General features: G+C 41.6%; 1 protein-coding gene across 13 annotated transcripts in view; it reads right to left on the reverse strand.

Moving 5' to 3' along the window:
- The window catches only part of Tenm4 (teneurin transmembrane protein 4), a 753,505-nt gene that overhangs the window by 178,471 nt on the left and 557,114 nt on the right, over window positions 1–17,920 (reverse strand). For 12 of the 13 annotated variants that reach the window (XM_071616542.1, XM_071616552.1, XM_071616538.1 and 9 more), the window contains one exon: window positions 6,410–6,580. The exons of the other annotated variant lie outside the window; for it this stretch is intronic. In XM_071616542.1, the coding sequence (XP_071472643.1) occupies window positions 6,410–6,580 (171 nt within the window). The remainder of the gene's footprint in view (window positions 1–6,409; window positions 6,581–17,920) is intronic. 13 annotated transcript variants of the gene reach the window in all.

Consider the following 17,920-nt stretch of genomic DNA (forward strand, 5'->3'; position numbering starts at 1 on the left):
GCAGTGGCGGGTGTGACTTGAGTGGAGCTAGGTATTTTAAAAGTTCACTGGATGGTGTATAAATCAGAAGCCAAATTCTGAGGCCAGCTACATGGATGGGGGTTTGTGTTTGGAGCACGGATGTGGGTTGAGGAAGATGAGGAAGAAGGTCCTTCAAAGGGAGGATACATGTCTGAAAAATGCCTCTTGGTCTTTGGATGGAGGTGAATATCATTTTTGTGTTAAAGAAGGTCAAGTTGACATAATTCCTCAAGTTCATATACAAAGTCTAGGATATACTTGGAAACTTAACCCAGGCCCCCCGCCCGATGCCCCGCATCCCTATGGAGGGTCAGGGGTGAGGTCTCTTGCCCATTTCTGTCACCAATCAGGAGAGTGACTGCTTTCTGGAGGCACTCGGCCAGGAAGCAAGGCTGTTTATCAAACTTCCCCTCTTAAGTAATTAAACACACTCACATGAAAGAGATAAACCCTAACTTCCTGTCAGACATGGGTCTTCTGAAAAGTAGGGAAGGGACAGGGGAGACCACAGAGAAGTAGCCCGGAAGACCAAGATCAAGTCAGCAGGCTACATTTTGTTTGCCATTAGGAAGGACCCCTGGGCATTCTGGCTCCAAGGCTTTTTGTGTTGTCAGAGATGTTAGAAGATGCTTGAAGAGAACAAGAATCCATTTGTAAAGAAAACACGTTTGTGGAACTTTTTATAAAAAGCATTTGGGGAATAAGAAATTAAAATGTCTTTTTTTCCCTGGCTTTGTGAGACTCCTTACAAAGCACATTTAATGCTGAAATGGAGCTTGGCAGGGTATTGTTGTAGTCATAAAATATTTTACTGTTTTAAATAATAAAATTCAATTTAAATGTTAAACTTCTCCATATGTTATCATTCCCTTTAAACTCCTAGGCAGAAACATCAGGTTTTTAGCTTCAAACCGTTAAATGTTATTTTAATTAAAAATGTGCCAACAAAAAAAGTTGAAATGCACGCTATCAATAAAAGTGCCACCAGTATTCTGTCATTAGTATGGGAAAGAGTTTGCATTGAATTCCTTATGGAAGGAACATGTCCCAGACTTCTACCTTGAAAATACAGACACACCAACCACTTCGCCGTGACTCACAAACTTCAAAGACAGGAGCCAACTTCACAAAGCATTAAGATGGGAGAGAATTATTCACATTCTTCTTTATCTGATTTGTGGGTTCCCAGTTCTGTGACCATTTTATATTCCAGGTACAAAATAGTGTACCCTCAGCTTTTAATTCCGTGAGGGAGGAAGAACTAAGAAGGAATAAAAGCAGGATATGTGCTGAACTTTTTACTCCTAGGAACTGCAGAGAAAGAAGCACAAGACTGCTAATTCCAAGGGCTCATTTCCTTTGTGAGTCGGTGGGAGTCAGAACTGATGGGATTTGAGAATTGTCTGCATTCAAATAGATCCTATGTCTGAAAATAAATAATGGAAAACTGCTCTCTCTTTTTAGCATGCTGCTGGAGATGCCTGTGTGGTTCATTTTCTCCTTCACTGAGCATATATCAGGAGACAGCTACTGTATCAGCTAAGTTCTACAGGCTTACAGGTCAGAGGCCAGCCCGAAGATGTCCTCTGAGCTCTGTAGGGCACAACAGCATAAGTATGTTGGTTCTTACCCCAGAAGAGGTGACAAAGGGAGACTTTTATAGCACTTTCTAGTATCTCAATGAGGTAGGCCCACTGGGAGAAAACATTGTCTTCCTTGTGTGAACAATGAGATAAAAATAGTACATATTGGTTTGGGGCATATCCTTCCCCCCACTAGGACCTTGAATTGGGGGGATCTGGTTCCCAGTGGAATAGGACTATTGAGGGAAAAGAGAGAACAGCCTGCTGATCCCTTTTAGCCAATGGGAGAAGACCCCCTGAGACTGGCTGAACTGGGGGCTGGAAACACCTCCCTCCTGGTTTGTCTTTTTAAAACAATATTGCCGGGGCTGGGGTTGTAGCTCATTGGTAGAGCGCTTGCCTTGCACGCGTGAGGCCTTGGGTTCAATCCTCAGCACCACATAAAAATAAATAAATAAAAATAAAGATACTTGTCCATATCAACTAAAAAAAATTTAAAAAACCCTATTGTCTTCCTCTTTTCAAATCCTGTAAGATTCTTTGTTCTTAATTCTGAGCACCATCCATAAACACTAGGATATAAAACTTCCTATGACAAAGCAAAATCCACCAATGGTGAGGCAATGAGGGAGGGGAGAGGCTAGATCAGGTGGAGAAAAGCTCTGTGTATAAAAATCTTATCCTACCCATGTTCTGGAAGATAATGGTAATAAATATTAGCAGGAGAAATAGTGAGAAAGATAGATATAATGATATTATTAGTAGTACAAACTACTGTCTAAGGAGTTCCAACTATGTTGGCAGGTTCCTTCATTTAGTATTTCAGTGATTTCTGTAACACAATTAAAATCTGCATATGGAGGCACGGGGATGCTTAAGACTTAGCTTAAGAAACTAGAGATGAAACCATTTGGGCTCCCTCTTTATTTTTCAGAATATGGTTTCTAAGAGAATTGAATTAATGAACAATTAATTAAGACTCTAAAAAGACATTCTCAGTGTGGTGGGTACGCCTGTCCTCTTAAGGAGCAATGGTTCTGTTAATTCATGGATATGCAGGCTAATATCAAGACTTGACCAGGTATATCTAAGACCCATTAAAAATACTGCTAGCCTTCTAGGGTTCAAGTTGATTGTTTTTATGAATTAGAAATCTACAAAGAGGTCCCAGAGTTGTCAGAGTCTCAAGACATCCATGAGAAGTACACTATAACAACATTGGGTGCTTTCAGAACTTTACCAAAAATTACAGAGCTTAGCTCAGAATTAGGGTCTTCCCAACAGTATCATTAGATTTCACAGGACATATTGCACTGATGACAATCCTTTTCTTTGTACAGTTAGCAATCATGCCTATAAAATAAAATCTCTCAATGAATTGCTGAAATGGTTAGATAGCTTGGTCAAACAAGGAAGATGTGGAAGAAGTGAAATTCCATATGCTTCACAATCACCATCTTTACTTTTCTGAACTGAGACCTAACTATATAGGTTCTAAATTCCTAACCAACTAACAATCTTCCCCTCCTTTTACCTTTTTGGTTCTTTACAATGCAATAACTTGCACAAAGAATCCTTTAGTTTCCTTAGCAACTGTTTGAAATTTATTTGGTTATCAAAATAAGCTGTTCCATTTTGGAGAGCCCAGCTGAGCCTGTGTGCAGCAATTTGCATGGTTCAAACTGATGGGCAATTTTGATTTCATTGTAGAAAGAAGAAAATGCTATCCCTAGCCCACCAATTCAACCATCAGAAATGCTTGTTTATTCAATGCTTTTTCCCCCCTTCCCCATTAATGCATAACACAAGTTCTTGTGGCTTTGCTTTGAAAAGCTGCTGTATTTGGTTTCTGTCCCATGACGACCCTGAAATTGTTACAGCTGCTTTGAAAATATAGGATGAATTGTAGTTTGATGTTACTCTCAAAGACATGAAAAACACGATATGGGATTATCATATATTTAATTTGTATAATTTAAAAATATATATCCTTTAAAAATATTTAAAAATACCCCAAACCCTTTGAGGATCTGTTGGGGGTAAATGTTAATTAGTCTGGATTTTAATACCCAAGAGAGAATGGCTGGGGATTCGAACAGACAAGAAAAGAGGAACGAACGTTTGCTGAATGCATCTTTACTGCTAGGCTTTGAAAGCAAAGGTGTTGTCAACCTTGCTCTACAGATGACAAAACTAAGGCCAAGGGATATGGAGTAACTGGCAAGAGTTAACGGAACCAATAAAAAGCAGGGTCAAGAATCACATCCTGGACGTCGAGGCTCCGGAGTATTTATCTTCCATCACACTACACTGCTTCCCCTGCACTGTGCAGCAGGAACTCTAATCTTAATTCTGGAATCAGCTCTCTTCTCTGATACCCTCAGAAGGGATAAGAAATATGCACTTAGTTCAGAGTTAAAGACTTTCCCCCTTGGGATATGTCTAAGGAACTAGAGTTTTAGCATCACAATTAAAAACATAAACTGAGTAGACATTGGTTTGACCAGGGCACAAACCTTAAGAACCATGTGGTCTCACATAAACTATAGGAAGCTTTGTCCTCTGTTTTCTAGAATGATATATTTTACATCACAGTAATTGCTTCTGATGCTGACCACTTTCCAGCACTGCACTGCATTTAAGGAGTTGGTAAACAGGATTTCCATTTGCATCAGTAATGACAGATAATCCCTTTAAGCAAAAATACTCCAATTAAAATAAACCAATAAGCCTGTGCAATTTTGTGTTGCCTCTTATCTGCACCTCCTGCTCCTTGGGAAAAACTAAACAAAACTGAAACAACCCACAAACTAATTTCATTAGGGTGGGAGATTTCAGATAGATCTAACTCCTGTTTAAAGAATGTCTGTTAGAGATCATGGAAAGAAGAAAACACATTTTGTTAAGTGAGAGCCTCAGCCAATTTCTTGAGGGTGAAGCATATTTTAAATCTATGTTTTTAACATGCTCATCTAAAAACACTCTTCCCTTTATGCTATTCACTGAAGCCACCTGATACTATAAACTAATATTAGCATCACAAGTCAACATGCAGGACCATGGACAGGGCCATCTTGGAAAAAAAAAATTCTGTAGAGCCATGAGCTAATCATATGGTGATTCTATTATTAATTTCATATGCAGAAGTTGCAAATTTCAATGCACCTTATAGAAAAATCTAGTTCAATATTCTTTTGAAGAGGAGGGAAATGAAGCCCAGAACATCTGTTCAGGGGATTTGCTTAAGGTTGTACCACAGATCAGTAGCAACAATTAGACTGTAACTCAGGGCTCCTGACTCCTAACCCAAAGCAGTTTCAATGGCCTCAGTCATACTATCTCCTTCCATATTCTATTAAGGACAAAAAAAATGTAAATTTTGCAGTGTTTTAAGTCTTAAAACCTTTACAAAAGAGATTAGCTTTGCCCTCAAAACACTGGGCAGGGGTTCTAGTTTAGCTCTTTGGAAATGTGCCCAGTTTTTACTTCCCTTGATGATGACCATAGGTCAAGAATTGACTTTGGACTTCAAGATCATCATTTCAAAGGTCATAAGTAGATACTGTGACCAAGAATATGCCACTCTATTAACCAAACTAATGGCTGGAATACAAATCCTTGAAAGAACAGAGAGGCTCAGAAGACATGACTTCTAAGTTCACAGAGATGAGAGGAAAGATGTGAGCAGTGAAGGCTAGCTATAGCTACTTTATGAAGAAAACTAGAAAGATAATGCAGGTCACAGCAGATGCAGAAAAAGGGATGCGTATATTGCCCAGAATGACACCATTCTGACTTGTGAGCTCAGACAACTTTCTTGGTGCCAATTTCGGTGAGTCTGCACTGCTCTTGGCTAACATTGAAAGAACGTATGTCTATGGCATGTTGGAAAGATCTCTAAGACATTCGGAACATGGGCTTATGGATTCCCATTAAAAAATGCCAAAATCCAAATGCCACCACCATTTTTGTCATTGAAAGAAATATTCGTGTTTTATTATGCCATAGGATTTCACATCCACCCTCTTTTGGGATCCTGTAACTGTGGGGTGGGGTCAGGTAAGAAAGATTATACAGAGGGCAAGAACCCTGGGATCATAGTCCAGGCTCCACCATCTATTGGCTATGGGACTCTGATTAAGTCAATTAACACAATTCTTAGTTTTTGCATCTAGAATGGGCAAAAGTTATTATACTTTCCTCACAGGGTTTCCGTGAGGATTAAATATGAAATAATCTTGATTAAAAAAAACAACTTTGAAACAAACATACTATGCAAATATTAATGATTATTGTTATTGCAGATGAAGAAAGTGGAGCTCAGGAAAACTAAGTAGCTTGCTCATGGTCACATGGCTGGTAAATGCTAGACACCTGAAGTAGTGTTATCATTAAAACACGAGATCCAAAAACCTTCCCATTATAACACATTATCTAACCCCCTCACCACACCCCACCCCTGCAGATGTCCATTCAGCCCATGAGATTTCCCCAGAAGAGCTTGTCTTGACCCCACACAAAGATGGCCACCCCAGCAGTGTGAACACCCATGATGCTCCCCTTGAGGCGTGGGATGGGATATCACTGAGCACCATGAACCCTGCCAGAGCACACTCTGAGCTCATAGTGACAAGGAACTGCAATGAAGACACAGGTGGACTGGCAGCCGGCGTGGAGTGCAGAGGGATGGAGGAAGCGCTAGAGCATGGAGCTGTGAGCCAGGCACAGGACGTGCATGATGGAGGTCTCCTTGGTTCAAAGGCAGACACAGAGGACTCACAACACGGACAACGCAGCAACCCTACCTTCTGTGGCTCCTTTGCCTTTCCTGTCAGGGGTCTCTAAGCCAGTGCCCCCTGAGGGATACAGGGAGATGTCCGTTGGCACAGGCCAACTGCTGGCTGTGTCCTCCGTGATCTCATACATCTGCCCCTCCATCGGCTGCAGGTGCCAGTTTAGGCCAAACAGGTGCATGGCTGTGGTGAGCAATGAGAAAAGTCATCTTTTTCTGCTGGAGGTGGAAATGGAGCTCCAAAGCCATAAGGGGAGTGGGGGATGGGTGGGGAACACAGACATTCAGTTCAGTTCAACAAAAGCCCAGGAAAGGGGCTCTTACAGTGCCAGGCCCTGCACAGGGGAATGGAGACACAGATGATTAAGGCTTGACCCTGCCCTCGAGGGGCTCACGGTCTGGCTGAGCCAGGACGGGGAGTTTCAGGAGGTCTTGGCCTTTTGCTTCAAAAGATAAATAACAATCTAGAGGGAAAAATTACAATTTGTATCACAAAGAGTTAATTTCCTTAATGGAAAAATAACTTTCACAATAATAAGCAAAATCAAACAACCCAGTTGGAAAATAGGCATAGGATATGAACAGACAGTTTACAGAATAAGAAATACCAGTGACTCTGCATCATAGGAAAAGATTCTTGACGTTACTCATGGTGAAAGAGATGTAAGTTAAACTCTGAAATATTACTTTCCACATATGGTTTGGCAAAGATAAAGAGGGCTGAAAATACACTATATTGGCAGAGAATGGGAAGCAAGTACTCTCATACTTTGCTAATGTGAGCATAAACTGGTATTTGATAAATCTATCAAATTTAAAATATATACACTCTTTACCTTGGAACTTAAAGTTTCCAATTCTAGAAATTTCACCTGTATACTCACACGTATACTAAATGGTGTGCATATAAGGCTATTCACCACAGTATAACTTGTAATAGCAAAATGTTATAAACCAATCATTGATAGGGGCTAGATAAGCTATTATCTACAGCAAAATAGTGTAACCATACAGGAGAATGAAAAAGCTTTTTATATATTTTTCTGGAAGGAAAACTATAATGTAAGATGACTGTATTTGACAAACTACCTTTGAGTTAAAAATAAATTTCTGCATTTGTATAGAATATTTCAAAAAGGAAATGAAAGATAGTCATAACAGTGGGTATGTCCTCTGAAGGAAAAAGCTGTATGGTCAGGGGAGGAGGGAGACTTGCTTTTCACCATGTATCTTTTGTACCTTTTCATTGTGTACCATGTGTATGCATCTCTGTTTAAAAAACATTTTCCAGTGTAGCAATTGCAAACAGTCTCATACAACAATCTAAAAGAAACCACGAGAAATCAAAGCATAAATATTGAGACACAACGCCTGAAAGGGCTAGGAAGCCTGTTTTCAAAAAGTTTGTGATCTAGTATAAAGTATCTACCTAAATCCCACTTTTGAATTAAAGACTCATCCAGACTCACCACTTTCAAGAGGCCTACACCAATTTCCCATGGAGGAAACACTCAAGTTTCCCAACCCTTCCGCCCAAGTGCTGCGAGCAGCTTTTGCTCCTTTGTTCCAATGATGAACATTTTCTAAAAGCCCATTCTATGGCCAGCAGTGTAATAGGAAAGATCTGGAAGCAACCTACAGAGATGGCATTGAATCAGACCATCCCTGTTTTCCATGAGCTCATAGGAAAGGAGGGAAGACAGACAGATAACAAAGTCTATTGAGAAGAATAAGGCCCAGAGGAGGAGGTGGCTGATCCAGAAGGAGGGCCTCAGGAATGCAGAGAAGATCCACAGAGAGATGAAGGCCATAGTAATTGCACTTGTTGAGGTCCTGCAATGGGACAGGGAGCATGCCAGGTAAAATGTCCAATCCTCGTGGCAGCCCCACTAGACCCAGTTTACAGAGGTGAACATTAAAATTCAGAAGGCAAAATCTCCCAGTACACAAAATGATGAATGCCTGAGGAGATGGGAAATGCATATTACCCCGATTTGAACATTATTCATTTGTATACATGTATACTGAATTATCATCTTGTGCCCCATAAAGATGTACAGATATTATGTCTTAGTAATAAATACATTAATCTAAAAACTCAGGTTAGTTAAATTATGACAATCATAAAACTATTGTTTATGAGTGCTCCCCATGTACTACACATTGTGTTAAGAGTATTAAAAGCAACATTTCCTTTAACTCTCATGACAATCCTGAAGGGTATTAATAACCCCATTTTACAGATGAAGAAATCAAGGCACAACAAGACCAAATGATGTATGCAAGGTGAAATGGCTAGCAAGTGACAGAGACTAGACGAGAATCTCAAGCTGCTCAAATCCCCCAAACACAGACCACTAGTCTTTCTGGCATGGAGGCCCAGGTGCCACCTACTTAGCTGCACTGCCCCTCCCTACTTACGTCTAGCAAGGCAGGCATTAATTAGAAAGACTGCTCCTTCAACATGTCAACGGCCTCCAGACTTTTACTTCTTTTTAGGTGGCAACATGGGATCCTTGAGGGAGAAGCAGCTGTGGCTCCTGGCCCCAGGTTATGGAAGATGTCACAGATGGTGGTTCTGAGGGAGTGTGTGACTGCCTTCAAGACAAAAAAAACCATAGAGTGCCTAGAGCATATAGCACATGCTTCTGACTTCAGGTCCAAACACAAGCCATCCAGGGGACACACACATGTTTGACTTAGTCAGGAGGCCATACCCAGCAATGGTCATGAGATCAACCCTTTGCTTTCCCTTTGGTTACTGTGGAGTGGGACCAGAGGTAAGAAAACTGGTTTTGAATTGTAGTCAAGGTATCCAAACTGAGAAATGGGATACTAATATTGCAAAAGACAGTTGCTATCAGTGAAGTACCATGTGGCAAAAGTGTTTTGCAAACTGCACATATGTGTGATTGTCATGTTTTCTGACCTCTACATTGGTGCTGTTGATAATAATAGTGACAATAGTAGGTGACATTTACTGAGCACTGATTTAAGTACCAGGTTCTTGTAAGGTGCTTCATACTGCTCTCTACTCCTCTGAGAGGTGACAATAATAACAATAAAACAGTTCACTTGCCTGGAAGGAGAGAGCACTCTGTTTCCAAGATTGAATTAGCTCACATTTCTGCTTACCTTCTTACTGTTTTAATCTATATATTGGCAACTCCAAAGGTAATGGAGAACTTGTTTGAACTGCAGACAACTCAGATACATGCAGTTAAATGAGCAGCGCTTCTTCCCCCATTAGAATCAATTATCTCATCTAAGTGTGCAAAAGTGCTGTCTTGTTAAAAGGTCATGAGAATTAACTAATCCCAGAATGAATAGAACTCTCACAGCTCTGTGAAGAGAAACATTTTTATTGTTAGAACTTTCTCTTCTTTTCAAGAAGATGCAGAGTGAGTCCTTCCTTGAAAACACACACACACACACACACACACACACACTGAGGGGAAAGAAGTGTTGCAGGTGAACATGGTTCCTAGGCTTGGATCCCAGGGGTGGGGGTGGGGGTGGGGGAGGAGGTGAACATTAGTGCCCTTTCCTCTCAACTTTTTACCCACTGCAATCATACTGGCCCATACAATTGTGAGGCTGGGGTGGGTAGGGGGTGTTTCTGTGACCTGTGCATTCCTGAAAGCCACATGAGAAAGCAAAGCTCTGTCTCCAACTCCAACTGAGTCTGACTCCAGGTGACTTGGCCATCCAGAAGTAATTTGGAGGCTGCATGGTTGGGAAAGGAACCCAGGGTCACCTAGATTGGACTGAGAAATGGCTTGCTGGCAGGTGATAATTAGAGACAAGAGTCAGATAAGGCAGAGATTAAGAGATATGAAGTTCAAGTTCAACCAGCAACGTCATCTTAAAGCCAAAATAAAAGAGACCTTTTGTCTGTGATCCAGGATCTTAAATATAAGTCATTGTTGTGACCTCTTGATTCTTTCATTGTGTTGTTTGGCAGGTAGTTAGTTTTATAGTCTTGGGTGGTAGGCAAGGGCAAGAGAGAAAGGGAAATAGTCTGCTTTGCACTCATCTTTCCAAAGGACAGACATACACTCAGCCAGAGACTGTCCTTTGAATAGCAAGCTCAAGTGACCACTCCATCCATGACAGTCATCTAAATGATAATGCCAACACAAAAATTTTCCTCATTTCAGTGCACACTACATGCCAAATACTTTATTTATACTATTCAATTTCATCCTCTTATGAAAGTAGGTTGAAAATTATTAGTGGGAATATATATATGATGGAACTAGAAAAGAAATTGAGTTATAGTGATATACTCTGATTTACTCAGAGAGGTAAATGAAGTTACTCAACACCACAGAGCCGATATAAGTGTGAGACAAGTTCCCAAACCACACCACCTCTTTTCTATATTTACTTTAAAGAGAAGATAAAATATGGGCAATGAAAAGGCTGAATATAATATAAACAAATTTAGGCTAAAATAAATGTTGTGGGGGAGGTGGTTATAATAAATATTCCCTGGCCCACAATAGCCCTCATTTAAAGCTGTGTAGAGCAGTAAATGCATGTTAGCCAAGTGATTTGGAAGTAATAGCCATGGATTTAAAAGAAAGGAAGGAAGGAAGGATTGAAGGAAGAAAGGAATGGTGAAGAAAAAGAAAGACATGTTTCTCTCTAGCCTGAAAAGGATGGAACAAACTACTGAAACAATATAAATTATAATTACTGTATTCCTTATTCTCTGAAGAATTAATGGTAACCACCCACCACCCGTGTACATCACAGGATTATCTAAATTACACCCTGCTGTATGTATTTATAACTATGGTGCAAAACTCTGCTCAGTACATTGAAAGTGACCTACATAAGAAACCTGATCCTGGTTTTCCCATTAGACTACTTTGTAACTCAATGAAAAGGTGAAGAGATGCTAAGGAGTTCAGAAAGAGGCTGTGGAAAGGTAGAGGTCCACAGGATCACCCACACAGAAATGTTAATGAGTTCTAAAAGCCAGCAGCCAGGATGGCGGAAGTTCTGATTCCCTGGCTCTGGTCAGTCTGACATTTTCCTGTTGCCTTTTCCTACCCAGCAAGACATGAGAGATGGCTCAGAAAGTGCAAGCTCTAACCTGACATTTTTAGAAAATGCTCCATAGATGTGCAGACCTTGAAGGTTCCCCAGAGAACCCAACCAGCAGGAGGCAATTAACAAAGTCTTTATGCAGGAGTGGCCAATGAGAACAGGAGAGTTCCTGCTGTCAGAGTGTGGGCATCTCTTCCAAAATCAAGCGCAGGGCAGAACACAGTGCGTGAGTACGCTAACAGCGCCAGGGAGTGACCAGGGATAACTGTGCCCATAAAGAATTGTTGACTCAAATGGCACTTTGGGTTTCAAAAGGCAGTGGGACCCAATCCAGCCATACAGCTACCCACTTTCCTGTGTATATTAAATGCTTTGATTTTGGCGACTTTTGGTTTATTTTAAAATAAAGTCATTGGTATAAAATTCAAATCAATGGGCTCTTTTGACTTATGTCATCTAGCAGGGGAAACAACAGCAAGAACAACAACAGATTTTCATTTCCAAGGTTATATTCCTGGTTTTGCTACAAATCCACAACATTCAGAAGTTTCAGACCAAGATGCTATGAACAAGCTGGGTGCAGTGGCGCATGCCTGTAATCCCAGTGGCTTGGTGGGTGAGTGGGGCAAGGTAGGAGGATCCCAAGTTCAAAGACAGCCTCAGCAACTTAGTGAGGTACTGAGCAACTCAGTGAGACCCTGTCTGTAGATAAAATATAACAAAAGAGCTAGGAATGTTGTTCAGTGGTTTAACACACATGGGTTCAATCCCCGGAAACCTGCCGCCCAAATGCTGTGAACAAAGAGGTATACTGCAGTGTAATAGGAAAAATCTGGAAGCAACCTAGATGTCTAAAAATAGCAGAACTTAGATAAATTATGGTACAGGTACTGGATGGAATACAAGGCAATCATTATCAAAAATAACTATGACAACCAGCAATGAGGGAAATCTTAAGATATAATGTTAAGGGGGAGGGGAAGTAGAACACAAAATTGCATGTTTTTCCTGACCACATTTCTGTAGAATCAGATACATATATGAAAAACAAAACAAAACAAAAAAACTTGTAAAAAGATACATGAGGGCTGTGGATGTGGCTCAAGTGGTAACACGCTCGCATGGCATGCACGGGGCACTGGTTTCGATCCTCAGCACCACATAAAAATAAAATAAATATGTTGTGTCCACCGAAAACTGAAAAATAAAAAATAAAAATAAATTAAAAAAAAGATACATGAAAATCACAACAAGTTTTGAATTACCTATTGTGTAGGGTTCTGGATAAATTTTATCCTCTAGTTTCCAAAAGCACTGTTTACATTAAAAAGGAAGTTCTACCACTGTCTCAGACTAGAGAGGTGGAAGAGAAGGATGCTAGGCAGAAGGAAGAAGACCTAACTTTGGGCACGTGCCATGTGCATGTGACATTAGACATGAGGACTTATGTGCACTATCTCATTCAATCCTTAGGTAAACCTTGAGAAACTGGTATAACAAGTAAGAAAACTGGAAGTTCAGAGAGGTTCTGAGACTTGGTCAGAGACACACAGATAGGAAGTGATTCAAGCTGCACTGGAACCAGATCTGAATGGTTCCAAAACAAATTAAAAAAAAAAAAAAAAAAAAAGGAAAGTAAGGAAAAACTGTGGCTGATACCATGGGCAGATTTGCTCTTTTGAGACAGTTGTAAGGGACTTTCCTCTTGAGGACAAAGTATGGAGCCCCATTTTGTCATATCCTGGTTGCTACAACCAAAACCATGTAAGCAACTTGTCTGGGGGCAGCATCAGCCTTCAGGATGGAGACCACCCAGATTGGTCAGTGCATGTGACAGGACCTGGGACTGAGCAGAGCCCATATCTTTAGACCCCTAGTTCTGAGCTCTTGCCATGAAATGACTCTGTCCTTTTGTAACAGCAGAAAATCCTGTAAGAGGAGGAATCCTCCTTGTTGGTTGTCCTTACATCAGGCACTGTTTCCCAGATGGAGGGAGCCATCTCATGGCCTAAGATAAGGGGAACAACCCACAGGACAGGCCACATGAGGCTGTCATGAGGATTATTCCTTCCATTTCTACCCTCCAGCATCTGGTCCAGAGGAGTGAAGAAGAAAGGGAGGAGACAGACGCCCTGAGGATCAGTATCAAGACAACAGTTCTCACCTATGAAAACTTTGGCCTGTGTATGATATAATGCTGAAGGAGTCACTTTCATTATGTCATTTAGCTCTCTAAGATGGATGCTCTTAGTAACCCCATTTTATAGATTAGGGGTCTCAAAACAGAGCTACAAAGTAGACATTAATAATTGAATTCTGTATCTCTAGAAAACCAGGGCCCTGGAATTATCTACAAATGCACCACTAATCATAGCAGCACTACCATCCCAGAGCAGGTCTCAGTGACTATGAACCCTAAAATCCTCTCACACTATTGCCAAAGAAACACAGGTTTACATTCATTCCTGAGTTGTTTTTTTTTTTAATAAGATCATTGACGAGGGAATAGACTTTCAGGGAATGACCCACAGAGAGGACGTGGCTAATGCTAGGGAAGGCCACAGGCTTCTCTTTATATTCAAGCCTTCATTATTGATTCAGGCATCGAAGAGATCCAAGGACAGCCTGCTTGTCCCAACTGCCCTTTAGGTAGCACAACATGACAGCTCCAGATCTGGGGAGTGCCTGTCATTTCCCAAGGCAGGGATGCTGGCAGACACTCAGCATAGCTAGATTCCTTTCATTGTGTCACTTGGACCTAAGTGTGGACACTCATCAGATGGTTAACTAAGGCATCTCTGCATAAAGGTGTCTCAACTGAGGCAAGATCAGCCTCTATGATGTGGCATCCCTTCCTTTTCCTGTACTAAAGATCGAATGGGGCAGAAGAAAAACTTGGGGTTGGTGAATCTTGACAGCCCACAGAAGGAAAAGATGCCTGTTGCTATGTTCCATTTCCATAGTTACTAGAACACATACTCTAGCTCCGCCCTACAGTGACATTTCCATTTCCTGATTTCCTTTGGCACACCGACCATGTAACTGATTTTTTTCCATGGTCAAAGTCAATCAGGAGGCATCCTCATTGTACCTCAAATGGAGTTTTAATTTGTGTATATATTATTAAGATAGACCTTTTCCCTCTGGATCATTCACTTTGGTAAGGAGAATGAGGGAAGACAGCTTAACATGGAATCTGCCATGCGGATTAGTAACCTGGGATAATATTTCTCCATAATGAGAAGCATTTTGAAGGAGCACTTTAAAATCTCACAGCAGAGTGCTTGCTGTCTCTTCTTTACCCTTTATAGCTCTCTTGTCCCCTATTCTTTGGGATCACGCCACGTTCTCTCGCCTCCCTACCTTTGTCTACACAGCACAAGACACTCAGTAGATGTGAGTCCCCTGCTGCTGAGTTACACAGCCCCTGTGTTTGGTTCAATCTTTGGGTTATGAAGGTTAAGGCTGCACAGAATTCCAGGCATCATGAAGACAATGATCATGATAATGACAATGATGATAAATAACATAAGCAACAGCTACTGTCGTTAGCTGGAAGCTATACTGTGCCAAGCACTGAGTCACAGTGTCACTGGATCCTCAGGAAGGCTGTAAGGTAGGTATCCTTACCCTCATTTGCAGAAGGAGGAAACAGAGACAAAAGAGGTTCACTGATCTGCCTGAGGTTTCCATTTAGTACGAGGTAGAGACGAAATCAGATCCCAGTCAGATCCACACTGACCTGAGTCTGCTGCTAGCCACTCCATGATGTGACCTTCTGATGAGATAAAGAACTGTGAAATGACCAAGATGGAAAAAACATGGCCAGTCTCACCATGACGTGGAACTGTCTTCCTGTTCAAATATCGTTGGCAGAGTTTCCCCGAGAACACACTTGAGGTAGCATCACTTCAGTGCAGAAATGATTTTAAAAGAGCATTTCCAACACCGTTGAGCACAGTGTCTGGTGATCCACATGACCTCTCCTGACTCAGGAGTCTCACTCTGAGTGGATTTCTCTGTCCCTTGACACATCTGCATGGTCAGATCCATGCTTTTGCTCTTAGTATCCTCTGCCTGGAATGGCCATTAGCTTCTCTATTTCTTAGAGAAGCTAATGGCCAATCCTTCCAGGTCTCTTCCACGAGGACTCACACCATCACTCCCAGCCAGAAGTATTGTCTGCCCTGGGCCCTTACCATTATTTCCCACCTATCCTAAAAGTGCTGGCCGGATGCTATTTCTGTTCATGCTCCCTCTCTTGCTGTTTTCCCTGCCAGACTTACTATTCAGTGGAGTTCTGTAGGAGAGACAGCCAGGCCTCCAGTTCTGGCCCATACCACTTGCCTCAGCAAGTCAGTTACTTAACCACTCTCTCAGTTTTTTCATCTGTGTAAATGGAAATAATTGAAAACCATCTTCCAGATTCTTGTACAGATTAAATTTAAAGAAGGTTCTTTATATATTATAAAATGCATTGAAAATATGAAACATTATTATTTCCATTGCTTAATAGTTAATGAATGAACACTTAAATGAATTAATTTAATTCAGGCTGTATTTTATATATGGACACTTGCAAAAAAAATTTTTTTTCCTATGTAGACTATCAACAGTCTCAGACCTATACAATGAGGTGTATGTACCCTAGTATTTAATAGATCTGATAATGACAGAAAAAGTTAACAACAGGGTCAAAGAAAAGACTTCAATTTTCAGGAAAAGAAAAATGCTACTTATCCCCAAACTTTCACTTACAGCTCTTTTCCCCTTCTACTCTGTCTCCATCCAAATACCCTTTCTGCATGCACAGCTGGGTGGAATTGTGTGAGTGCTCACAGACCCAGAGACACAGACAAGAGGAACAGGTCTTGAGATGGACAGAGTGGTCCAATTTGATACAATATGATAAAATGAGCCCACACCACAATTAAGGGTCCTGGCATTTTTTTCTCCTCCATGACTGGGGCCTGTGAAAAAATCTAACTCTGGGCTTAAGGGCACGATAAACCTATCTGCCTGCCACACACCAGCAGGAAGGGTTTTCTCCAAAGGGAAATGTTACACTGGTGACAATCTACTGATGCCAAATGAAGCCTGGAGGACACCAGATTCCACAGGGTGCTAGTGCTCAGTATGGATGGGTCTTCCAGCATCACCCAGGCCTCCTGAAGCACTCTGGGTGTAAACCATACCCACTCACAGCACAGATGGACCTTAATTTTTCTTCCATAAGAAAATAAGTCTGTTTCTCTCCTTATCCTCTCAGCTGTTCAGATGGCGTGAACCAGCTCAGGCCCTCTTGCTCCCCAGCTATGGAGAGAGCAGACTGCTGCAGAATGAAGGCAGGCTCTGGTCAAGGCTGGCAGGTTCTACCATCTTGTGCTGAAGCTTTGGACAAATGACTTAACTTTCTTGGGCTTCAGTTTCTCATCTATTAAAAGGGAAGTAAAAATAACCTGGTGTCTTGCACATGGTTGGGACTTGACACATACTTATTGGATAATATTAATAAGAAGATTAAATGAAGAAATGTATGTAACACGCAGAACAGTGTAGCATGAGGCAAGCTCTCAATTCCTGTGAGCTGCCTTCTCTGAGTAGGAGCAGAGGAAAGCCCAGATAGGACGGCAAAAACCTCGTGTTGGATCTGAGTCTCAGGAACAGGGCCCAGGGATAGGAAGGCTCTGAGGGGTAGAGCCACACCTGGTCTATACAGGGTCAGCCATTCCATCTGAATGCATTGTTGAGCTGGAAAGAGCTCAGTTTTCATCTCTGGCAATGTAATGACTAATTCTCTTACATGCAGAGACTGCTGGGAAGGATCAGTGGATGGAAAAGGCTAACACAGAAGCAAGGGATTTGTGATGCGTTTGCCCAGTACAGCCTGTCTCCTGAAGGGGTGGGCAGCCAGGGTCCACCTGCTCACTAGGATTTCTGCAGTTCTATATTCAGAAGCCTTCAGTAAAATGGAGTCTGAGGCAGAGAGAGAAGGAAACGAACAAATGGACATTTTACTGTTCACTCTTCTGGCACAGGTGCCTGAAATTACCAATATTTCTATCTGCCATCCTCTGCCTTTGTGTAGGCTGCTCCATCTTTCAGAAAGCCATTCCTATCTTCTGTTTCAATATCTGACTTGATTTACAAGCTCCATGCCTCGCGGAAGCTTTATCTGATCTTCCTGGTTAGAATGAATTGCTCTCTCCTTCAGGATCCCACAGGGCTAAGGTTTAAAGTTCAGGACCACGTGTTTGTCATCTGCTTGGCATTGCCAGGGGCTCCATACACATCTGGCTGTCCACGAAACTCTGGATGACTCCAAGGCAGTGATGCAGCTTATGGGGCTTTGCTTGTCCCAGGCAGCCCAGGACACAATGCTGTGGACAGGCTCTGTGGAGGCTCCCACCATTTTAAGCCTGAGAGGGGGAGGGGGAGCATCTCCCCCTACTTAATCCCAGATTAC

The sequence above is a fragment of the Marmota flaviventris genome, chromosome 9 (assembly GCF_047511675.1).
Source record: "Marmota flaviventris isolate mMarFla1 chromosome 9, mMarFla1.hap1, whole genome shotgun sequence".
NCBI classification, from domain to species: Eukaryota; Metazoa; Chordata; class Mammalia; order Rodentia; family Sciuridae; genus Marmota; species Marmota flaviventris.